General features: G+C 36.9%; 2 protein-coding genes across 2 annotated transcripts; both read right to left on the reverse strand.

Moving 5' to 3' along the window:
- Positions 1 to 9,582: 9,582 nt before the first annotated feature.
- On the reverse strand, positions 9,583 to 16,472 carry LOC127842223 (uncharacterized). Its single transcript, XM_052371639.1, has 7 exons — positions 16,275 to 16,472; positions 14,526 to 14,734; positions 13,621 to 13,760; positions 13,184 to 13,294; positions 11,978 to 12,096; positions 10,494 to 10,654; positions 9,583 to 9,981 (listed from the first exon to the last, which is right to left on the reverse strand). Exons 1-7 carry the CDS (start codon positions 16,283 to 16,285, stop codon positions 9,887 to 9,889), a joined length of 846 nt encoding a protein of 281 aa, XP_052227599.1. The 5' UTR covers positions 16,286 to 16,472; the 3' UTR covers positions 9,583 to 9,886.
- A 1,120-nt stretch (positions 16,473 to 17,592) lies between these two features.
- LOC127842227 (uncharacterized) lies at positions 17,593 to 21,976 on the reverse strand. The gene is made up of 5 exons (XM_052371642.1): positions 21,896 to 21,976; positions 20,903 to 21,087; positions 19,731 to 19,803; positions 18,355 to 18,446; positions 17,593 to 18,115 (listed from the first exon to the last, which is right to left on the reverse strand). Exons 1-5 carry the CDS (start codon positions 21,904 to 21,906, stop codon positions 17,937 to 17,939), a joined length of 540 nt encoding a protein of 179 aa, XP_052227602.1. The 5' UTR covers positions 21,907 to 21,976; the 3' UTR covers positions 17,593 to 17,936.
- Between the last annotated feature and the right edge of the window lie 4,288 nt (positions 21,977 to 26,264).

A 26,264-nucleotide genomic window follows, 5' to 3' on the forward strand; every position in this document is an offset into this window, starting at 1 on the left:
AAACGGTTTGGTGGCGCATTATCTAAGGAAAGCGTTAGGACGACGTTGATCAAACAACAACAACAAATAACAACAACAACAATAATACAAATGTTATCTTTTGTGCGAAGCAAATCTTCTGTTTTATGTCGTTTGCGACAAGAAATATATCGAAACAAACTCAACTTTAACAGGAATGCACAATTTTCGGATGTTCCACCGGAGGATTACAAGAAACTTCCAATAGATGTAATTGTATTGCTCAAATAAAAAATGTCGATTACGTCATTGAGGTTTAACTTCAAGTTCATACTTACAGCAGCCCATGGAAACACACAACAATCTTACAGGACATGATGTCTGATAACTTTTAATATTAACCAGACCTCACCAGATTTTACCGGACCTTGTTCTTGTTTAACCAAACAATAGAGAATATATTCGAACCCGTTTAACTCGCGGATCGGGTTATATCGCAGTATTTCATTAGCGCCCTCTGGATTTTGTTTATTAACAATCCTGCGTGACCTACTTGTCAAGTCTGACAGAAAACATCTTTGCTGCCAATATGAATCGATTTTTGGTAATTAAATGTCACAACACTCGGACTCGAACAATATTTCAATTTTTATAATGTAATTGATTTTCTTAACGAATAAAATCAGACAGTGCTTGAAAATAACTGTGTTATTTTATTTGATGTCTAAAATTCCATATATTTAAATTGTTATATACATTATTGATTGTTACTCTGAATTGTATATCAGATCTTTGTTTATTCATGTTTAATTTAATATTAGTGAATAGTGATGGTTAACCTACTTACGGCAAATCTACTGGGCAAAAGAAATAAGCAATAATGGCGGACAGTGTTGTTGTTTTTGTTTCTACAGCAGTTAATATTGAAGGATTTTCGTCATAAAAAGGCAATTATCCAATAAAGTTAAGATGAATATGATTTTCCTTTAAATCATTTATTTGATATATGAAGATGGTTTCTATACGCAAGTGAATATACCTTAAGTACCGCCAGATTACTGTGTTGCAGGCTACATTATATATATGATAGATTATTTTTATCATTATGAGGTTCGCAATGTATAACAATTCTAAATACAATAAAATGACAACTCAATTTAAACTTGATCTATTTAAACATATGGTGAATCTTTTAATTAAAAGTGAAGAAAGCCTTATGATATTTGACAGTATTCTAAAATTCTAACGTCAGCTGCAAAGGTAGCAAGTTGGACTGGTTGCTTAAATCTGTTTTATTTTATAGTTAAACAATCTATCAAAGTTAAATAAACATAAAACTAGTTTGTTTCTTTGAACCTTCCTAGTTTTGTTTCTATTTTTAACAAAAACAAAGTTTTACATATTTTTTTTGGTCGGACACGAGTACCAACACTTTAGAGAATAATACCAGACCTCAGCACATTTTATCGGAAGGTAAACTTTTTTTGTTTACAGTGTGGTGATTTTTATCCCCACGCTTTTTGAAAAGTGTGGGGATATTGTGGTTATCTCCTCCGTCTGTTTGTCTGTCCTGGCCACTATCTCTTCCTACACTATAAGCACTAGAACCTTGAAACTTACACACATGGTAGCTTTGAGCATATGTGGGACCCTGCACTATTTGGAATTTTGATCTGACCCCTGGGTCAAAAGTTATGCGGATTGGGGTGGGGCCAGGTCAGAGACTTTCACTCATTTTTTTTATGTAATTTTACATTAACTTCTTTATTTCTACACCGATTTACTTCAAATTGATACTGAACATCTCTTATGACAATACGGTCAATCTCAACTATGCATGGCCCCATTACCAACCCTGGGGTGCCCCGCCCACATAGACCACGCCTAAGGGTGTCACGTTTACAGATTTTTCTAAACGTTTAAACGAAATGGAATAAACGAAACGTTACCGTTTAAACGGTATCCCTATGTCCTTTTTAAAAGCATCAATACCATCGCATTTCCAAACCGAAAAATAGTATTTTATTTTTGGAAGTAATATTCGGTGCATATCCCATTCGCGCAATGACGTAATATTAAAACCATAAAATATTATAAAACAGAGCATCCGAATCACCACATGTGTATTCGTCATTCTATAAAAACAATTTAAAGAATGTCGAAAATAATGTAAAATCAATGAAAAATACGTTTTCCGAAAACAACACTCCGAAACAAATGCACGTATTTTGCATATGAAATACAATGGGTATATCGTTTGACCGCAGAAAATGAAAAACCAGTTAACTAGCAGTGCTCCAGCTAGGATTTGAAAAGGGCAGGGGGGGCTTTTTTGTCAAAAGGGCACTTTCGATGCGTAGTAATTTGTCAAAAGGGCACTTTCGACGCGCAGTATTTTGTTAAAGGGGCACGTACGAGCGCGCGGGTGTTTCTGGAATGCTTCCTATTGCATGTTAATTTATATGTTATAAATAATTGTATTATTCCCATTATTATTAAACCATTTAAATATAATGTCTACAATGAGGATTAAAGTAATTACAATGTAATAAGAGATTTATGAATAATGATGGGGGCAGGGCGGAGGTTCGGGGGCGCGGGGCGGAGGTTCGGGAGGGCAGGGCGCGGCGCCCTTCGATTTAGGCCTAGCTGGAGCACTGAACTAGCAAAAACGTAATCAATATATAATTTGGTTAAAATATTGCTTTTCAACATGCTACCGCAGTGTTTGACTTGGCTAATCAATCTCTTAAAATATTTCAAGATGGTGGCATATGCACTGTTTCGTGCACTGTTTCGTTGCCAAGTTGTAAGATTTTCGGAAAGTAGGGAAGATTTTCCATTCGTTTCCGTTCATGTCTGTGCCATCCGCTAACCAATCAGAAATAAATTATTGCCGAATTCAGTAGCCAGGATTTACCGCAAGTACCCGGTTTCGCAAGTTGTCATCGATATACTTCGTACGGCTAGTCGGCTACGTTATTCGCACCCAAATATTTATAATAATGATATTGACTGTCGTTTAAACGTTCACTGTTTTGGTAAACGTTTTTCAGCAAAACACGAAACGCGACCGTTTAAACGTGACACCCTTAACCACGCCCATCCAAAATTTCCTTTTACAACAATTTCTTCATTTCTACACCGATTCACTTCAAATTGATACTGAAGTTCTCTTTTGACAATACGGTCAATCTCAACTATGCATGGCCCCATTACCAATCCTGGGGCACCCAACCCACGTAGACCACACCCACCCAAAATTGCCTTTTACTATAATTTCTTCAATTCTACATGGATTCACTTCAAATTGATACTGAAATTCTCTTATGACAATACGGTCAATCTCAACTATGCATGGCCCCATTACCATCCCTGGGGCACCCTGCCCACATAGGCCACACCCACCCAAAATTGCCTTATACTATAATATCTTCATTTCTACACCGATTCACTTCTAATTGATACTGAACTTCTCTTATGACAATACGGTCAATCTCAACTATGCATGACCCCATTACCAACCCTGGGGCGCCCTGCCCACATAGGCCACACCCACCCAAAATTGCCTTTTACTATAATTTTTTCATTTCTACACCGATTCACTTCTTATTGATACTGAACTTCTCTTATGACAATACATTCAAAATCAACTATGCATGGCCCCATTGCCAACCCTGGGGCGCCCCGCCCACATAGGCCACACCCACCCAAAATTGCCTTTAACTATAACTTCTTCATTTCTACACCGATACACTTCTAATTGATACTGAATTTCTCTTATGACAATACGGTCAATCTCAACTATGCATGGCCCCATTACCAACCCTTGGGCGCCGTTTGGTCAAACATGCGGCGTGGGGATACGCGTCGGCCTCTGCCGCGCCATTTCTAGTTTATTTTGGGGAGACATTCTGATTAGCACTTGTCCATGTGTTTTTGCACTCCTCTTTATCTCTGAATCTTGCTCAAACTTCACAGCTAAATAAGGTTGGACTTAATAAATCTTTTGTGTAACCATACATTTAACAAGGCATTATTTAGTCTAAAGTATTGCTGTATGTTTTGGTATTCTGTAATTTAAAAGCAACCATGGGCATCCCTATTTCTTTGCATTATATTTACTGTTTTTATATGGCATGTTGCCATGATTGTGTGTTATAAATTAAAATGCTGCAATATGCCAATAGTAAGCACTTGGTATATTCCACATATTGTTTCAATTCTGCTTTAATTAATTCAAAAATTGTCATTGATCCTGACTTGAAATATTGTATTGTTTCCAATGTGTAATTTATTCTTTGGAGAACTCGTTTTGGTCTTGTACGCAGTATTCCACAGTTTGCCTTGGCAAAAATGCTCCCTACAATACATCGTGACATGGTATCCTTTGTTTGATTTCTAGTTTAAATCTCAATCATCAAATGATTCTTTAAATGGAAATAAATTATCAAAGAAGTTTTTTTTTTATTTGTTTCTTTTAAATAAACAATATATTTTATTAAAAATTGGAAAAATTGCTTGTGGGATAGGGTCCTTTTGCTTTAAAAATCCCTTTTTTACATCACAATTAGCTTAATGTATAGATGTTTGTGGAAAATAAAATTTTCATTGGTTTAGAATTTGCCAGAATTATGGCCCTTTGCCTGTTTTTTTGCTACAGGATATATAGTCCCAAAGTCATGTTTTCAACACTGTTTAACTTCTTTAATAATGAATTTGCTCAAACTTTCACAACTGAATGACCTTAATATGTATGTTTTATGTTATCATAAGAAATGATTTTTCGACTGCGAACACATGGCAGAATTGTGATCCTTTATTTCAACTATTGAATTCAGTCCTCAAAATTGGTTGTGCTCAATCTTAGACTTCTCTTTTGATCGCAGTCAAACTTTCACAGATTAATGACCTTCATGTGAAGATGATCGTTATGAAGTTAGCCTGCTCAAAATATTCACAGAATTATGGCCATTACTGGTTTTCTTGTACAAGGTTAAGTATACATGTATTTAGATACAAATACTCTTGTAAGCAAGTCTTCTTTTTCAGACTCAGTGATTTATCTGTGTCTAAGCGCTGTTGTGGGGGGCATCAGTGTCTGTAAAATGACCTTAGCTTTAAGGTTACCGGTAGACTTTATGTCCAAGGTCATTGTAAATACCCATTCAATTGTGTGTTTTCTTATGCAATTCATATTGCAACACAATATTTTGATTACTTGCATGTTACAGTTGAATTGATTTGTTCCAACATTTTTAGCTCACCTGAGTGCAAAAAAAACCCAAGGTGTTCTATTGGGGTGATGATTGACTGTTGTTCGGCTTCATGCAATGTGCATCGTCAACTTTTGGCTTGCTACCACTTTAGAGGCCACATCTTCATAAAAAGTTGTAAAAATGTATATAATGTATATCTATACAATATCAAGGCCAAGTTCAAATCTTGTTCTTGTGTTTCCAAAAATTAGGTCAAATCTTAGACAAACCTGTTACTAGAGGCAACATTTATGACTCAATCTTTTTGAAACTTGGTCAGAATGGTTTCCTTGACAATATTAAGGCTGATATTAAATCTTGATCACATGCGTCCAAACACAAGGCAAATCTTTAAAAATCCTTGTTACCTATTTTTTAGAGGCCACAATTTTAACTCACTTTTGATGAAACTTGTTAAGAATGTTGTTTTTTATCTCCTAAATATGAGGCCATCTTTGAATCTGGGTCAAGTTTTTTTCAAATTTAGATCACCATCTCCAGTTTTAAATTATGGGTGTCTGTGTACTCAGGTGAGCGCTTAGGTGTAATCAAGGCCCTCTTGTAAATAATGTTGTTGGTAAATGTTTATCAGCATCACCAAGGATATTTGTGTCATATTTTTTATTTCTTTACCTCCAATTACTGTTAATGGTATATTTACATAAAGCGTCCCGATTTTCCATGAATCCTTTATGTTCTTGTTTGCAAAGACTGTGTTTTGCAATATTTATTCAGTCAATAGTTAAATTAGAATCGTAGCTTATTTGTATATTACAGAACAGAAAGGCCTACATGATTATACTGATGATAGTGATTATGGCACCTCTACCATCTCTCCTTGACTGGTTTGGCAAGTACAACGAGGAGTCGAAAAAATGGCGTTCAGAAAATAACTGAGGGTGTGCGGGTAATAACTGAGAGCTGAAGATGTGACTTAAACAACCAGAAGAGACTAACAGACCATATATGTGTACACAAAATGAAATATCTATATTATACCTTATATATATATATATATATATATATATATATATATATATATATATATATATATATATATATATATACCAATACATAGTGCCAGTTACGCGGTCTCTGTAGTTTTCAGACTGTACTTACGAGGTCAATAAAAAAAACGGGGTCTATATACAACCCCGCAATCTAGGCTCCTTTAATAACTATGAGGGGGGTGTAGGGGAGGTAATGCAATCAAATCTCACAATAAGGTCTTAAATCGAAAACCACAATCACGTCTGAAATTGAAATTGTATATACCTCGCAAATAAGTTCGCTATATATATTCCTTGTATAAGACGTTAAATAAATGGCGTGTTCATAAATAACAATATATAAGGTACCCTTATATACCTTAATTCGTGTTAATATCGGATAAAAAAGGGTATGGAGATACACGTGTTTAAAGTGGGAACCCCATGACCTATGTCTAAATCAGAGACCCCGTAACTGGTCATATGTGTGAATATATATATATATATATATATATATATAGGATCTGGGACGAGTTGTCATATCATACCATATTTTATTAAACGATTTCAGAAATTTTGTTTGTTAGCGAGCCTTTGGCGAGCTTACTAACGAATTTCCTGGACGAGTTTAATAAAATATGGTATGATATGACAATGAGTGTCAGATCTTTTTTTATCACATGCTTTTAAATGAGCAAATTAAATAAATATGTATGCAAACATAATGATTAATCCCGAATGTTGTTAACATTTCGTGACGTCATTTGACGTTACAACGTCATTTCAGCAAGATAACAAAATCCGATTGGTCAATAAACGAAAACTAAGCCAATGAAAATGCTTAAAAATGTTGTATTACACATGTGTAATATAAAAAATATGTAATGGTTGTATTACATGGGAAACAGGGTATAGCATGTGATAAATATATATACAAAATCTATAATTGAGTTGATAAATACCCCTCGACTGTGTACAAAGATTGAGAGATGGTTTTGAATTTACTGTTTGTAGTGATGATGCATATGCTTGTATATATTTTGTGCTTTAATCTTTATATTGTTCTTCAGGCAATGTTATTTCTTATGAATTTTTTCCACAAACTGGTGATCATAATCATTAAATGCCCATTTGAACTAAGAAATGAATCGAAAATGTAATATGATAAATAAAGAACACATAATGAATCAACTCCTTGGAACTGAGGATAAAGATTAGTAAAACTACTACTTTTTACTCTTCTTTACAAGAAGTTACCATAATGGTTTAATACTTTACCATATATTACATATTTATAAAATAATGTTTATAATAATAGAATGTTATATGTGAACTGGACTTCTTTTTTAATGCACAGTTGAAAATGGTTGTACTATTATGGGAACGTCTTAGCGGATGTAACAGAGGATCATATGAGCCATGTTCTGAGAAAACTGGGCTTAATGCACGTGCGTTAAGTGTCATACCAGATTAGCCTGTGCAGTCAGCACAGGCTTATCAGGGAGAACACTTTCCACTTTTATGGTATTTTTAGTTTCAAGGAAGTCCCTCCTTACCGAAAATCAAGTTTAGGCGGAAAGTGTCGTCCCTGATTAGCCTGTGCGGACTGCATAGGCTAATCTGGGAAAACACTTTATGCACATGCATTATGCCCAGTCTTTTCAGAACACGACTCATATATTGTCCTGATCATATTTGTGTGCACAGTGGAATGATGTTAAAAAAACTGTGCAGAAGTCATAAACATAAATAGAATTAGATAAATGTCAGGAGTTTGTCAGTGTCATGTGCAAGAACCAGGCCTTTACAGTCAAGGTCATCATTAAAGGTTATCTATAATATATAAACGATAGGACTGTTTCCGGATTTGAAACTATTTGCCAGCATTGATATACATTATCACATTTCACAATGAAGGATCAGTCTTCTTTTCAAATGTCAAGATCAAAATTCAATGTCCAAGGTCAAATAAAATGAATTCGACACAAGCACTGTAACCAGCATGTATGGAATTGTAAATAACTTGGCGTTTTGGGTCAGATTGTAATGTATAAGAGCCAGGCTTTCTTAATCAAAGGTCATGGCCACAATGAATGATCGAAGGTCCAATGTAAGAAATGCATCCTATCAGTAGGTAACTATGTCAAGCATGGATGGGTTTTCAAAGAACTTTTCAGTTTCTTAGTGACAAGCATTCTTTGACGCAAGAGACAAATCCATAGGTCGATGTCACATAAAGGGTCAAAGGTCAAATATAGTCGTTGTCATACTAGGATTGTGTGTAGTAAAATTCTAGAGATCATGGACGGAACATCTGATATAGGTCATTCCAACATCAAGAGTAGGAAGGCAGTACCGATATTTTCATTATATCCTAAAACAAAATTATCATATAAAAGCATAACTTCCTGGGTGATAGGTTCCTTGAGTGATGTCCCCTGTATAACTAAATTATTAATCTTAATGTATCTGTTTATTAAAATTTACTTGTCAGTCGCAGAGTTCTTGTTAAAAAATGGTGTGCATGACGGTATTTGATAAATACATTTGGTCGACACAAGCTTTATGTCTTAAGCATACAGCACATCGAATGTCTGTTAAATAAATACGCTTAGCTGTTGCTGCACGTTGTACTCGTTAAATATGAGTATACCGTACTCAAAATATTGCTAAACTATTACACAAACAGCAGACTAAATAGCAAAGCACTGTTTGAATAGAAGAGGAACCGGCATGCTTCATAGAAAATAAGAAGAATTCATGAATAGAAGAGGAACGATTTTCGGAAATCTGAGCTTAAAATAACCCGGAAGTTATTCAGACCGGGTTTTCTTAGAGATTTGCCAGCACGTAACTTCCGGTAGAAATTGGTAAAAATCGATGCGAAACAGTTTATTGAATACCGATTTTCATTCAATTAGTTTATTTAAACTTTGGCGAGATTTGATAGCGTTAAACAGTGGCGGAGCCAGTGGCAAATTTTTGCCCAGGCTTAAAGAGATTTCCAGCTCACTCCCAAACGTTTTTAGAAATAACGAACAACTGCTAGTATCTATTGATTTGAAATGTGTTTTAACCAACCAACCGGTATAACACACCAGCCATTCGAAAGCTCTATAACCCTTTTTGATATCATGTTTCATATGCATTTTATGAACTTATTCATATTTGGTCTGTGATTTTAACCCGTTGCAACGGTCTCAACGCACGACGATGTTAACACTGGTATTTCCAGACAGTGTGTTAAGACTTTATGTATATTACTACCTATAAAATACATAAACCAGTAACGATTTATTCTAGATAATTTATTATTTCAAAGTATATGTACTTATTCTGAACACTAATTGTGCATGTTATTCTACTTTGGGGTCTGTTAAAACTTAAGATTTTTCTAAACGCCTATTCTCCATAATAGCATAATTAAAATCCGTTTTGAAATGCATATTTTCACTTTGAATAATAATTACGGATGACACTACAATATTTTCTTTTAACTGTGATTTAAGTATATCGACATCATGCATATAACTGTAATATTCTTTATCATTTTAATGAGTACATGACCACTAAAAAATTTATCCAATAGTAACACATTCTGACAGCAGGTAATCAGTAGCGCTGATTATGATAACCTGAATACTATTTAGTGTTCACATTCTGTCTGTAACTGCATTACATCTACTGTAAACTTGTAAACTTATCCGGATTTTTGTCGATGAATCTGCTCAGAGCTGGCATGAGACTCGGAATGGCGTTACCAATTCGCTTCGTTCCTGTGATAAACATAAAACTGGATGACTTTTCATCGGAAAGCGGTATGATGTATAAAATTGCTTGACTAAGTTCTTTTAAGCACTGACATTGTCTTTCTTATTTTTCAGCCTTATTATACATATGTCGTTTAAAATGTATTGAACCATGTTAAAACTTAAAAACTATGCAACAAAAGAATGTCAGGCTCAACTAAATTTAAATCGTTAGGTACATTATTGACCGGTTTTGCCATCAATCATTAAAATTCATGGCGGTGATAATTCCAATAGTTTTGAGAGGAGTATATCCTTATTATCACGGGAGACGGAAAACTACAACGGGCGAGGCATGGTATGGTATTGCGCAAGGGGGGGGTTAGAAGGTTTGGGTTAGTGTTAGGGGTCGGGTTAGGGTTTGGGTTAGCCTAAACCCAACCCTAACCCGACCCCTAACCCTTACCCTAACCCTTTTTGGGGGTTATCACCCCTGACCATGCCTCGCCCGTTGTATTTTTCCGTCTCCCTAACATTACCAAGAACTAGGGCGTCGTAGTCAACGGGTTTCCTGACACGAGGGCACTCCGCGGCACGTGACGTGTCAGCCTTGAACGCCGAGTCCAGCGTCACTTGTTCGTGTTTTCCCGCCATTATGTGTGGCAGGTTTGAGCGGATTGTCGCCTCACTGATTGTCGGCCTGTGGGTAGACCAATACATTTAACCCTGAGTTGTTTATGGTGTACGAACTGGTCCAAAACTATTCTTAACCGTCCCGGACGGTTTATAAACCATCCCGGACGGTTTGTAAACCATCCCGGACAGTTTACAAACCGTCCGGGACGGTTTAAGAAAGTGTTGGATCGTTCGTGCGGATAAAGTATTTCTGACATAGGTAACGAATTTCATCTTTTACAATAATACTTTTTCAAGTAAGCAATTGACAAAAATACCACAAGCAAAGCCGAGATTGAAAATGTTCTGAATTAGTTAAAGAAATACTTTTTTATTTGACTCCTCTTCAAAACCTATGCCGTACTATAATTTACGCCAGAAAACCGTCTCGGACGGTTTCCTTAACTGTATCGGACGGTTTTGTTATCCACAAAAAATAAATCGCCTGTTACGGTTCACAGACGCACGGGCGGTTCAAAATTATGTAACTGCCCGATACAGTTTAGTAAACCGTCCGGGACGGTTAAAAAATAACCGTCCCGGACGGTTTATAAACCGTACCGGACGGTTTAGAATAGTTTTGGACCAGTTCGTACACCATAATTGTTTGTGTAACCAGAATTAGCCCACCCCGTTTGGTTGTTCTTTATAGAGCGTAGAGCTTATGAATATCGATTCAATAAATAGCCGGAAAGTTAATTATGAGATTCTGAGTAAAATGCACGAATTAAGCTAAGTTTTAGACAGTTTGTGAACACGGGTTGAGATTTTCTTCCGTCTGCCCGATGGGCTGTATGTGAAAACGTTAAGGTCTCCTTCCAATCTATTACCGCTTTTAAAATCTTACGTTTTGAAAATACAGCAGCAGATTGATAGAATATATATTTTTGAACGTTTTGTGTTATTGGTAAACTGAAAGAGTGTTAGTGTATTTTGTATTCTTTTAAAGCATTCCACATGGTTTTTGGCCAAATGTAATTCAAACGAAAGAAGCTTAGACATAAATTCAGCACATCGACAAACAAATCAAAAATACATTGATATTGTAACTTTAGAATACATATGCATGCTACAAATAATTGTAAATAAAGTTACGTGGTTACGGTATTCTTAAAATAAACAACAAGAAAATATAAAAGTGCATGTAAATTAACAGCATTTAAAGATAAATGCCAATAATTATAACATAAAACGCATACAGATTTTGCATACATGTATACAAATAAAACACAACCAGTAATGCATATGCGTTTTATAGACAACAAGTTAAGATACGTGTGCATACATACAATAAACTCTTAAAGGATCGCGTGAATACTTTACGTATACAACTAGTACAGATTCATACTTGGGTCTAGATGTGTGCGCATGCGTAGTACGGTTATTCTCCAGTATCTCGTACAATTGGGCGATGAACACGTCCACCTGGCGCATACTGCAGCCTTGTTCTGCACGCACGGCGCTCCACTGAAATGGGTCACACTTGACAAAACAGTGCCCTTCGCTTGGAAAACGGGTCTTATTGCACGTATGTATGTGTCGGCCCAGGTAAGCCTATGTGGTTCGCGCAGCTTAATCAGGGCCGACACTTTTCGGTTCTATTAGATTTTTTGTTCTAATGTGGTATTTTCTTTTGATAAAATTCAGTTAAGGCGGAAAGTGTCATCCATGATTATCGAGTGCGGACTGCACAGGCTAATCTGATATGTCACTTTACACGGACTACACAGGCTAATCTGGCACGTCACCATACGCGGACTCCACATGCCAATCTGTTACGGCGCTAAACGCGGACTGCACAGGCTAATCTGAGACGTCACTATACGCGGACTGCACAGGTTTATCTGAGACAACACTACGCGGACCGCACAGGCTAATCTGGGACGTCACTTCACGCGGAATGCACAGGCTAATCTGAGACGTCACTTTACGCGGACTGCACAGGTTTATCTGAGACAACACTTCGCGGACCGCACAGGCTAATCTGGGACGTCACTTCACGCGGAATGCACAGGCTAATCTGAGACGTCACTTTACGCGGACTGCAGTCTAATATGGGACGTCATTACAAGCGGACTCTACATGCTAATCTGGGACGCCACTATGCGCGGACTGCACAGGCTAATCTTGGACGCACATACATTAAGATCTGCTTTCTCAGAACGCGACCTATGTAATGTTTGACACAAACGACTGCATATGCTGTCTTAGGTGTATGCCGTACGCCGACTTGCCGACGTCCTCCTCCAGTAATAAAACGACCACAGAACGAGAGTTGTACAAAAAGTAATTGCAGATGTGAGCATCTGAATTCAGTGGCGTTAAATAGTTTTGTTGTTTAACGCTCAGTATCAATTGCTGACTGGAAATAACCATTTACCTCAACATCATATACTGGTCTTATCTAGCGTTATAGATGCAGTTGAGGTCTGATATTACAACAAGGTTAGTTTTAATAAAGGTTAGCAAACGACTATATTGCATCGCAGAAATGAAGTGTGAACATTGCTGGGTAAATCAGTGTAATTCAACGTACTTGTTTCCAGTGACTTACCTGGATAGCTTTCCATTTGAGTTGTTCTTTAACCTCGTAGCGCGCATCGCTGTTACATGACCGGAACTGGGTCTCGAACAACAACAACTGGGTCTCCACGATACTCTCAATCTAAAACAGAAACCGCGCACAAAGTGATACAGTGGCCGCGCCTAAATTGAAACGGACACCGATTCGATATAACGCATAGATTTATGACATTCAATTCATAATAAAGATGAACGACACAGCTCTACGCTGAGACCGCGCCTCAAGGCAATACTAAGTCCAGATATGATTATGTACTTGGCATTTGCAAGTTCTTGGTGTAATTATACTAACGAAGGATATTAAAAAAGTAAAAATTTGTCAATTCTCCTATTGGCATTTCTTCATAGTATCTGAAAGTTCATTTATTAAAAAATGAGTTGTACTTCAAGACTTCGTTTCTAACTCACGTCTTCGTCGGTCTTCCGTGACTGATCGGCTATGGCAATATCGGAGCGCCGGATGTTCCTATGTGGAGACTGGCGTGCCTCGTACTCCTCTAGGATGGCAAGGAAGTTGCCGAAGACGGAATACACCATCTGCTTACTAGCTGTAGTTTATATAAGGGCGCCAAATAAAATGGCTATATGTCTACATAGCTCTTAAAATAGTTGATATTTTAAATAGGTATTTTACGTAAAAATCCCCTTTAAAAAATCAGTTGTGGTATATGTCATTATTGGAAGATGTGTATTTTGAAGATGTGTGGTCCTGCCACGCCTTCATCGTGTGAAGATCCGGCGTATGTCCAAGCAATCCTACCAACTAACTTATTTGACGCACACAACTTGAGACGAATGTTCAATTGAAGCAGCAAATGTTAGCAATTTTATTTTAACAGAAAGATGGTTAAGTTTTATAGCAACATGTGTTGTGGGGGATAGCTGGAGTACCCGGAGGAAGCTCCACCTGTCTGGTATGGTGAGCACCAACCAAAGTCATGTTATGCTGGGAGCGTGATTTGAACCCGGATCGCCTATGTGAGAAGCACTTATTTTAACCACTGAGCTAACCAAACAGGCTATCGCGACTCCTCGATTGTCAAACTCGTATTAATATGTAGACTTTTTCCTTAACAGCTTATACTTAAAATTGAAATGTTATGTCATTTAAAGTTCATTTCTTTCTGGATCTCTCAAAACACCTTTCACGGCTGTTTGTCTACAGGTTGTGTGTCTTATAGTTTAAAATACAACAACTTAAAAAAGTATGCTACCTTGTGTTTTCATTTAGCACTAAAATATAAACTGAAAAATGTGTCATCTCAGTGTCAAATTGACAATTTGTCAGTTTTAATACAAAATAGGCCACCAACCTTCCTTCGACCTCTGTAACTGCATTTGTTCTTGGAGTTGTCCGCCGTACTCGTCCTTACCACGGGTCCCCATAGCAACCGAGGACGCCGCATATTTGGTTAAGGGATACGGCTCGGGGTACTGAGACCCTTGGTGTCTCTCCGGCGCTGCAGCGGGGGGCCTTCCTCCACGAAAGGACTGCGACGGTGGGGCGTTTCCGAGGTGATGTCTTAGAAACACGATTGGCCAAAAATAGTTTATAGAACGTGCATGTTAAAAGCTTCATGAGTAAATTAAACACAAAACATGTACGTTGATGGCGAAAAAACTTGTTTCACGTTTCACTCAGATAATCAACCGCCATAATATACTAAAACAACCGTTTAATGCGTGAAATTACCGTGGGTGGTATTTTGGATCGTTTTCGTGTTTTTTATCCCCACGCTTTTCAAAGTTATCTCCGCGTTCCATCCGTCCGTCCTGGCCACTATCTCCTCCTACACTATTAGCACTAGAACCTTGAAACTTACACACATGGAAGCTATGAGCATAGGTTCGACGGTGAACTATTTGGAATTTTGATCTTACCCCTGGGTCAAAAGATAATTATGGGAGGCAGGGGTGGTTTTCCTTATACGGCTATAGTAAAACGTTGTTAACACTCTAGTTTAGGTTATTTAAATTTAACTTCTTCATTTATACACCGATTTACTTCAAATTGATACTGAATATCTCTTATGACAATACGGTCAATCTTAACTATGCATCTTCATTTATTCACCAATTGACTTAGAATTAATACTAAACATCTCTTATGACTACACGATCTATCTCGACCATCCATGTCCACCTTACCCACCCCAGGGCCCCGCCCACATAGGCCACACCCACCCAAAATTGTCTTTTACTATAACTTCTTCATTTTACACCGATTCACTTAAAAATTCGTACCCAATTTTTTCGTACCCAAATTTTTTCGTACCCAATTGTTTTTCCTGACCATTTGTTTTTCATACCCAAATTTTTTTCGTACCCTATTTTTTTCCTACCCAAATTTGTTTTCGTACCCAAATTTGTTTCCGTTCCCATTTTTTGGGCATAAGTTTTTTCGTACCCAAAATGTTCGTCCCAATTTTTCATATATGAGTTCGAACAAAAAAATGTGGGTTCGAAAAAAAACTTTACATGGCCCCATTACCAACCCTTGGGCGCCCGCCCACATAGACCTACCCACATTTGTCACGTATGGGTACGAAAAAAATGTGGGTACGAAAATTTTGGGTACGAAAAAAACTATGCATGGCCCCATTACCAACCCTGGGGCTCCCCGCTCACATAGACCACGCCCACCCAAAATTGTGTTTTAACATAACTTCTTCATTTATTCACCAAACATGCGGCGTGGCCGCGCCCTTTCTAGTTAAAATTGAAATGATAAAAAGTATAATAATGCCACCCATTTTGGCAATTTGTTACACTAATATATTTATGTGAACCCTGCGCTATGACGAGAAATATTACTTACCGGCATATATGATGTAATAAACGTGACATTATTTGTATTGACCGAAGCAAGTCGTGTTATGATACTTTAAGATATATGTTTCTTATTATTGGCATACTTTTTATAGAATTGAAACGAAAGTAAATGCACGTAACTGCAATAAAAACACGCGCACGCACACACGAACAGCGGCATGACATTTGTTTCATTAATTTTCTATATTCAAATCCGGTAAAGATAGAAAATAAGTACGGTTATTAAATACCTTTGGTCCATTCCGCCGTGTTCAAACGTAAATCTAAAGAACCGTTTCTCCTTCCTTGTCGGAACCAAAACGCGCACACGAACAGCGGAATATATTTTGTTACAATTTGGTTTTAATTTTAACGATTTTTTTTAATTCTAAAAGACGTTAAATATAGAAAATAAGAAAACAATTATTATTGGTCCATTCCGGCGTGTTCAAAAGTGAATCTCAACGACCGTTTCTCCTTCCTGGTCTGTTTTACGTATTTACACGCCTGAGTGAATGTCATTCAGGGAAGACAGCGTTTTTATTCTTTGCGAAATAAAAGCTCAATGAAAAGCACATACAAAATAGGTTGGTATTGAATGCAGATCAGTTTATTTACATCGGCTTAAAAAACTTAAGCCATGAGGCTTGGCGAGAGGTTGAAGTTTTCATGTCGAACGCATAAACGGAGCCTTGTTCTGAGAAAACTGGGCTTAATGCATGTGCGTAAAGTGTCATCCCAGATTAGCCTGTGCAGTCCGCACAGGCTAATCAGGGACGACACTTTCCTCATAAACTTGATTTTCGGTAAGGAGGGACTTCCTTGAAACTAACAATACCATAAACGCGGAAAGTGTCGTCCCTGATTAGCCTGTGCGGACTGCACAGGCTTATCTGGGATGACAATTTACGCACATGCATTAAGCCCGGTTTTCATATCGAACGCATAAACTTATCTTTTATGACGCATACTTGGTTTTGTTTGAGTCCGATCAGTTATGAATTTTTTTTTATATTTGTAATCAGACAAAGAAAATGGCTGAAATTGCCAGAAAATAGACTATACTCGGCTAGTAAAGCTCGATTCGTAATTGTCAGATCAAGCACCAATAAAAAGTATCCCGGGTATTAGTAAGCTACTAAGAACCCGGGGATCGGACAATATTCTTAAAAAGTTCCTCAGAGTATAACCGGCTTCCTAAAAGCGTATTATTTTTACCTAAGAATACCCGGGGTTCATGTATAACTAGGACCTGAGCCCACGATGAATGAATTGACCGTGAGTAGACCACGAGCATTTGATAGCATTTGATGTTTTCGTATTCCATTATTTTCTCCAAACTTTCGGTTTTTATTTCGAAAACAAAACAGAACAAAATAAACAAAAATGGACCATAAAACACGATGTACATCAAATGATATTATGAACGTTAACAAAATGTCTTAATAAATATGAGCGTCGTTGCTTTATGAAGGCAATGCCGAAATAAAGCTAAATTTACTCATCGGCGATTTAATTGGAATATGCACGCCTGTTGATGGGATGAAAACCAATATTAACCACTTTTTAAATGTTGAAGTTTATTCAGAAGAATTGAACGAAATACGCTAAAGTTAACAAGCAAGGTATCATGTTTTTTAAATCAATTCGTACATTAAATAATTAAAATATAATATAACAAATTAACAACAGCAACATATGAGCGACACTAGAAAATACATGTATAAAAGAAACACCCGTAAAAAACCGCAACGGATGTTATCGCTTATGCACACGTTCCTGCTAACAATGACATTTTGTCGTTAAGTCCTAATATGTGTATTGATGTATACTTATATGTAAACAAAATCGATACAGTGTTTTGAGCGTTTACGAGTCACTATGTTATAATAGGGAGAACTCTGTCAGTTGGTCTAACGGTGGTACTGCTTTCCAATCGCTCCAATCAGTTCCTGTACCCATTCGCTGCCCATTCTCGCCATAAGCTGTACGGCCTGAGAGAGGGCAAATGTGAACCCCTCGACATCGGCGTGGAAGAATTCCCCCTTGTGGTACTCCGACCCACAATTCCATCCCCAGCGGCTTAAGTCACCTGAAAGAAAACAAAATACATCAAAAAGCTGATAGCTTCTTTAGAATGTTCGCAAAACACATGTGATTACAAGTGGAATAATTCATTGATAACTTAAAAAATTGTACGTGTATACGAACGCAATTAAGTGAATTCACTTCACGTTTTTATTTGAATAAATACCATGCCCCTTTAAGAAAAACAAAACCAAAACAACCATAAACAAAACGTGTGATATAATTTTCGTTAAAGTAATTTACCTCGATGTAACTCACTCTGACATTTGATGACCCCTAGCTGGGAAAGAAACACAGGTTCGTCATCCTTCAAGCAGCGCCATTTAAAGGGCTTTCTGAAATATTTTCAAACGATTTTTTCTTTAAAAATCTCTAAAAGGAATAACCCGCAAAGCTAACAAACATGTATTTGATTTAATTAAATTGATCGCTATGTATACTGTTAACACCATTTATGTATCTTAAGCTACAAACATGACTTAAAAATAATAATTTAAAAAATAATGAGCAGAAGCATTAACCTATTCTGAAAATCGTTTCAAGTTGCAATCAATCTTTTACTTTCCGAAGGGAGGGGACATATCGATTTGTCAGTCGGAAGCATTGTGTCGTGCGTAACTCAAAAAGCATTGATGTACGCGTGCTAAAACTTTAAAAGTATATTAACCAGCTTGTCGAATCGCCAACCGGGGTATTTTAGTTTAATTGTTTCAAAATTGGAGTATTCATACAAAAAATAATATGGGCCTACCTGTGCTTCGGTTTTAAGTGCCTTTAAATTATAAAATATTTTATACAAACTTTTATTTATATTTCATCAAAATTAAGACATTAAAACTATCATACATTGACGAAAATAGGTACTAGTATTTCAAATGTGAAAACAGTTTTTTGCATTTGAGATACAACTCATTATATACTATGGGATGTATTTGTTTATTTCCTATTATGTCGACCTTGTAATGTCAGACTTTGAAAAGTTTATATGACTGTAATGTGCGCTCATTTTATACAGTAATGTAAGATTAAAAATTAAAATGTTTTTATCTATGTCAATAAATGTCAAAATTTAAACTCCAATATATATCGGTTTACTTTTGTACTTGTATGTAAACCTAAACATTTATAAACATGAATGCGTTAAAAAGATCCACCGGACAATAATGAGAATTTGCCTTCCGGGATGTAGGTATGTACTTTGTTTGTAGACACAAAGTTTATAAACTTGAATGACTTCAAATGGTTCCACGAGCCAATAATGACAAATTGCCTTCCTGGACGAAATAAGAGATATAAAAAGTTACTGTATGCTGAGTAATAAAAATTGATTCGGTATTTTGGTAAGCCCAGTGTGTCTTATTTTCACGTTCCTTTAAGTAAATAACTTGTTTTTGAATTGTAATTAGACGAACTAAGATCATGCCTGAGTTGTATGGTTGGTTGCACGATTTTGTGTGGAACGGTCCGTAATAACCATGCAAATACGTGTTCAAACGTTCGTTGTATAAACTTATACAAGTCGTTTTACAGGAGTTGAGGGATGTTTAATTAACAGTGAAGCGCAAGAGATTATCAACAACAAAAACCGTCACCGAAAATAAAAACAATATACAACTCACTTTGAAGGACATTCTTTTGAAGGGCACTGGAAGTCCTCTAGTAGCACCCATACATTTTTGTCCACACTCTCAGCTGAAAGAGGGTCGTTCTTACTGAGGCCATGAATCATGAAAGTGATATTATATGCGCATCTAACAGTATATGCTATGTGTATAGGTATCTATATGCAACCGTTGTTTATTTTTTGTGTTTTCACATCATATACACTTATATTTGTTAATGCAGCATCAACATACTAAAACAATATCCCGAAAGGAGAAAAAAATGCATTTGAATATCAACCGTACTTTCGTTTTGACAAATGATGACAGAAATGATTCGATGTACGACGTGAATCTAAATTTAGTTTTAGTGCAGATTCGTTCATACGAAACAAAAAGACACAATTTTGTTTTACGGATGATTTTAATTTCCTGCAACGATATCTATTCATACGACACACGAACACTAACTCCGATCCTAATAAAAAGACCGTTCCGCTCGACTTAGAGGACTGGGACGCCATGCAAAATATCAAATATAATATATTTTTTATAAACAACTGGTAGCAAGATGAGTTGCAGATAATTGGTCAGTTACCACATTTTAAACTAACTCTTTTAAACCTGTTAATTATGTTCCGCTCAATTCAACAGTGAAAAATGCACACAATATCACTTGAAGTTGGGACACATTTTGAATTATTGTTGCAATTGTTCAACTATTTCATTTTACAAACAGAGATTTTGATTTCGTTATGGTTCTGTGCTGTAGGGGGAAGCCGGAGTACCAACATGTATGCCCTCCTTTCCAGTATGGTGACTAGCAACTAAACTCAATGTTATGCCGGGAACGGAATCCAACCCTGGTCGCCCAAGTAAGAAGTGTACCAACCATCCCGCTAGCCGGGCAGCTTATTGGAAATCCTCGATTGTCAAAACTTGTTTTAAATGCACGCTATATCCTTCACATATAATACGTAACATGTTAATACATGTAACATATCAGTTTAAGATGATTTCTTTCTTAAATTCTGAAAACACTTCTGCAACTGTGTGTTTTTAAGTTGTTTATCTTATAGTTTACAGTAAGTAGAAAAAGTATGCAAAACTATTCTTTAATTTTAAATGTTGGTATTCTCATGGTATAACAGGCACAACTGGTCAATTTTAATATAAAGTCAGCTACAGACCATCTTTGAACCATCTTGACTTTGGTTCGTGTTTTTTTCCGTTGTACTCGTCCCGACCACGGGGCGGCGCAGGGCGACGTTGAAAGGGTGGCGGCTCGTCGTACCTCGGCATCTGGAATCTCTCTTGCGGCGGATACCATCTGTCCCGATGGAAGTGTGACGGTCGGTCTTTTTCGAAGTAATTTCTTAGAAACGCGAATGACAAAAACAGTAAATAAAATATGTTTGTTATTAGTTGCATGAATTAATAAACTCTCAATATGTACCTTGCGGTCAGAGAAAAATATTTGTTTCTTAAGTTCATTATCTATAATTTAATAATATGACCCGTAAATGTGTAAAAATAACAAACGTGTGCATTATTTTGCATCATTTTTCGTATTATCAAAGATTGAAAATGAAAAACGTATGATAATTCCAGCCATTGTTGGCAATTCGTTACACATATCAGCCGCCTTCTGGAAAAACTGGGCCCTATGCATGTGCTTAAAATGCCATCCCAGATTAGCATGTGCAGTCCGCACAGGCTAATCAGGGACGACACTTTCCGCTTTTATGGAATTTTTCGTTTAAGCAGGTTTCTTCTGAACGAAAACCCTGTTAAGGCCGACATTTTGGTCCATGAGTAGCCTGTGTGGACTGCAAAGGCTAATTAATAATGATACTTTATTCACATGCAATCAGCCCAGCTTTCACAGAACGATATCTATATCTATATATATTAATGAGAACACTGAGACCTGTTGAGATATAATACTGACTTGATATATAAGATACACAACATTATTCGCATTGACCGGAGTCAGTAATTATAATATACGACCCCAGTTTCTTTTTACAAGCATATATTTATAGTATACAAATATATATATATATATTAACACGTAGCTGTTACAAAACAACAACAACACGAACAGCATTAATTCTAATTGGTTGATACGAATTTTACATTTTAAAATCAGTAAAAGATAGAAAAAATAGTGAATAAAATACCTTCGGTCCATAACGTCGTGTAAATCTAAAGGACCGTTTCTCCTTCCTGGTCGGTGTTACGTATTGACTCGTTTGTTTGTGTACTTGGTACTGTAAGATTGATATAAATAAATAACTTAAATGGTTCCACGTACCAATTGACAATTAACCTTCCGCGACAAAACTGAAGTTATAAATAGTTCTACTGCGTAGTTAAAATGTAACCGGATTGTTGGTAAGCCCAGAGTTAGAAATTTGCACGTCCCTTTAAGCTTACAATTCCCAAATGTAAATTTGCTTACAAAGATCATGTCTATGTAAATTTGGTTGGCAGCGCGTTTGCGAAGCGGTTCGTAATTACATGACGAATCAAATAATTGTTCATACATTCGATGTATAAATCAATACAATTTATTAAACAGTTTTTTATCTTTAATTTCCAATTAGCCCTATCGATACACCAGAAAAAATCTTCCACCGAAACAATTAACTTCGAAGGACGTTGTCTTTAAGTGCAATGGAAGTCCCTTTGTCGCATTCACTCATTTCGGTTCATCTTTATACTTTTACGCAATGTGACGTATACGTATTAATTTATGTATTTATAAATGATGGTAATGATGATGACGATTGATATCAATCATCAATCATTAACAACAACAACAACAACATTGACATCATCGTCATCGTCATCATCATCATCATCATCATCATCATCGTCGTCGTCATCGTCATCATCATCATCATCATCATCATCATCATCATCATCATCATCATCATCATCATCATCATCATCATCATTATCATCATCACCATCAACATATCAACATCACCATCATCATCAGCAGCAGCAGCAGAAGAAGCAGCAGCAGCAATAGCAGCTTCGTCGTCACCGTCATCATCACCATTATTATTATTATTATTATTATTATTATTGTTATTATTATTATTATTACTTTTATTCTAAGTAGTAAGAAGAAGTAATAGTAGTAGTAATAGTAGTAGTAGAAGTAGTAGTAGTAGTAGTAGTAGTAGTAGTAGTAGTAGTAGTAGTAGTAGTAGTAGTAGTAGTAGTAGTAGTAGTAGCAGTAGTAGTAGTAGTAGTAGTAGTAGTAGTAGTAGTAGTAGTAGTAGTAGTAGTAGTAGAAGTAGTAGTAGTAGTAGTAGTAGAAGTAGTAGAAGTAGTTGTAGTAGTAGTAGTTGTAGTTGTAGGAGTAGTAGTAGTTGTAATAGTAGTAGTAGTAGTAGTAGAAGTAGTAGTAGTTGTAATAGTAGTAGTAGTAGTAATAGTAGTAGTAGTAGTAGTAGTAGTAGTAGTAGTAGTAGTAGTAGTAGTAGTAGTAGTAGTAGTAGTAGTAGTAGTAGAAGTAGTAGTAGTTGTTGTAGTACAAGAGTCAACATTCTTAGGTCAAGGTCATTTACGGTCTAATGTCCGATGCAAGATGTACTCGTAAAACATGTGTATACCGTACTCAAAATATTTGCTAAACAATTCCACAAACAGCAGACCAAATAGCAATGAACTATTTGAATAGAAGAGGAACAGGCATACATCACAGAAAAGAAGAAGAATTCATGAATAGAAGAGGAACGATTTTCTGAAACCTGAGCTTTAAATAACCCGGAAGTTATTCAGACCGGGTTTTCTTAGAGATTTGCCTGCACGTAACTTCCAGTAGATATTGATAAAATTTGATGCGAAACAGTTTAATGAATACCGATTTTCATTAAATGAGTTTATTTTAAGTTTGGCGATATTTGAATAGCGTTAAACAGTGCCGAAGCCAGAAGCAAATTTTAGCCCAGGCTAAAAGAAGTTTCCAGCTCACTCCCAAAAGTTTTTAGATATAACGATAACGAACAACTGCTAGTATCTATTGATTTGAATTGTGTTTTAACCAACCCAACCGGTATAACACACCAGTAGGCCTTAAATACTATAGCCATTCGAAAGCTCTATAACCCTTTGTAATATCATGTTTCATTTGCATTTTATGAACTAATTCATATTTGGTCTGTGATTTAAAGCCGTTGCTACGGCCTCGTTGCACAACGATGTTAACACTTGTATTACTAGGCAGTTTGTTAAAACTATGTATATTACTGCATGTAAAATACATAAACCAGTATCGATTTATTATAATTTATTATCTCAAAGTATATTTACTTATTCTGAACACTTTTTGTGCACGTTATTTACGTTGTGGTCTGTTAAAACTTAAGATTTTTCTAAACGTCTTATACTCCATAATAGCAGAATTAAAATCCGTTTTGAAATGCCTTATTTCACTTTGAATAATATGGATTCCAATATAATATTTTCTTTTAACTGTTATTACAGTATAATTGAAATCATGCGTATAACTATAATATTCTTTATCATTTTAATGAGTACATGTCCACTCAAAATTAGTTCCAATAGTAACACATTCTGACAGCAGGTACTCAGTAGCGCTGATTATGATAGCCTGTTGACAATCACCCTGTTACTACATTTCATCTACTGTAAACTTGTAAACAGATCAGGATTTCTTACGACAAATCTGCTCAGAGCTGGTTCGAGGCTCGGAATTGCTTTGCCAATTCGCTTCGTTCCTGTAAAAACACACCATTGAAGTGAATGAGTTTTCATTGAAGCGGAATATATAGAGAATACATGGTTGGTGCCGCGATGAAGAAAGTTTATCCGGTGAGGCTTAGAAAATGAAAATAGGGCGAGCTTTTTCTCCCTCCCGGCACCTATTCTGTATTCTATTTATCCCGTTTCCACTTGATTTCAACTTAATTATAGTAACACGCAGTTATTAAACATCTCAAACTTGGTACAGTGCTTTTTACAATCTCCACGCAGAGTTGTCGTTCCTTGCTCTCACATACAACTCTGCATACGGCTCAGCACGCCATTTTGTCTACCAAATAGCTAAAACCGAACAAACGCATACAATGTATATTTGAGTGGATATTTAAGATCGCATGCATTTAATTAAGAAATATGACTTTTAAATGTACGATAAATCGTGCAAAAACTTGTGAGTTTTAATGCAACTCTTTTGAACTATTTTATTGTCCATTTACACAGATGTAATCATTCCACGCACTTCACAAATGTAAACAATTGTACATATTTTTTATTGAGTGACGTTAGGCATTGCTTCGACGTATTTATGTATGTCGGTTTCTTAACATAAAAAAAACATATCAATTTTATAATAATTAATTAAGACTGATATAAGATATCATGGTATGAGATGGTTTTCTTTAATGCAGTTAATGCAATGTAACCGTCGTGCAAGAGATTGTTTAGTATACTGTAACCTCACTGATGAACGCTTGGAATGATCATGACCATTGTGTAACACCGGTCTTTCTGACGATAATAACGTAGTGACGTCACCATCTATTATAGAATGTGATCATGACATGAATGAGACGCTTTCATAACAATAGACCGTTCTGAGCCCAACACAGAGGTGAATGTAATGTGACCGTTGTGTGTGTTGTTGTAGTTTAGTTACAGGTCGTTCCCGCGTCTTCATGACTACATTTGGTATCGACCTGCCCCTGTGATGTTGCAGGGGAGACAATCTCCAGATAAATTCTTGTCTGGACGCAGCTCCGCCGAGGGAGTGCAGCAAGCAGCTCTGCCTTTATGGCCACTCTCGTCACCGGCCGTCGTCTTCAACCCCGAGACGGTTTCCCCAGTGCGTTGAGCGCACTGAGTACCGCCGCCCCGGGTCCACTCTCTAGGGCCACACCCTCGATGTTCTGGTGCCAACACCAGGTCCACCCCGTGCGTCCTCCACACCGGTAAGCTCCCTGTCCCGCTCTCTCCAGTCCCTCTCTTGGAAAGTATAGTGTGAAAGCCACACTACCTCCTAGACCCTTGCATACAGAGTGGCTCGGGCCCCCGGTCTTCAAGATCCTGGAGATAACGAACCCCCGTCGATGTACCAGTCCCTCTCTTGGAAAGTATAGTGTGAAAGCCACACTATCTACTTGACCCTTGCATACAGAGTGGCTCGGGCCCCCGGTCTTCAAGGTCCTGTATCAGCGGTTGACGAGACCGCTGTATCTTCGGGGAGACAGCGAACATAGCAGTGTAGAACACGTCCGGCTCGAGGGTGGCGGACTCAGCTGGATTAGCAGAGCCGCCCGCAGAAGTTCCCTCTATAAGGAAATATGTACAGGTGAGAAGATCTTCTGCGGGTGACTCTCGACTCGGTCGCGACGCGCACGCTCCAGCTGCTGACCGAGAATGTGACCGTCGTGCAAGAGATTGTGCCTTTTAAACACGACCGTAGAACCGCCACTGAAAAGCGCTGCATGTACACAAAAAATAGTTCTTTACTAAGGAAATTCATCAAACTTTATTAACGATTTAACAACAACA

The sequence above is a fragment of the Dreissena polymorpha genome, chromosome 8 (genome assembly GCF_020536995.1).
Source record: "Dreissena polymorpha isolate Duluth1 chromosome 8, UMN_Dpol_1.0, whole genome shotgun sequence".
In the NCBI taxonomy this organism is placed as follows: Eukaryota; Metazoa; Mollusca; class Bivalvia; order Myida; family Dreissenidae; genus Dreissena; species Dreissena polymorpha.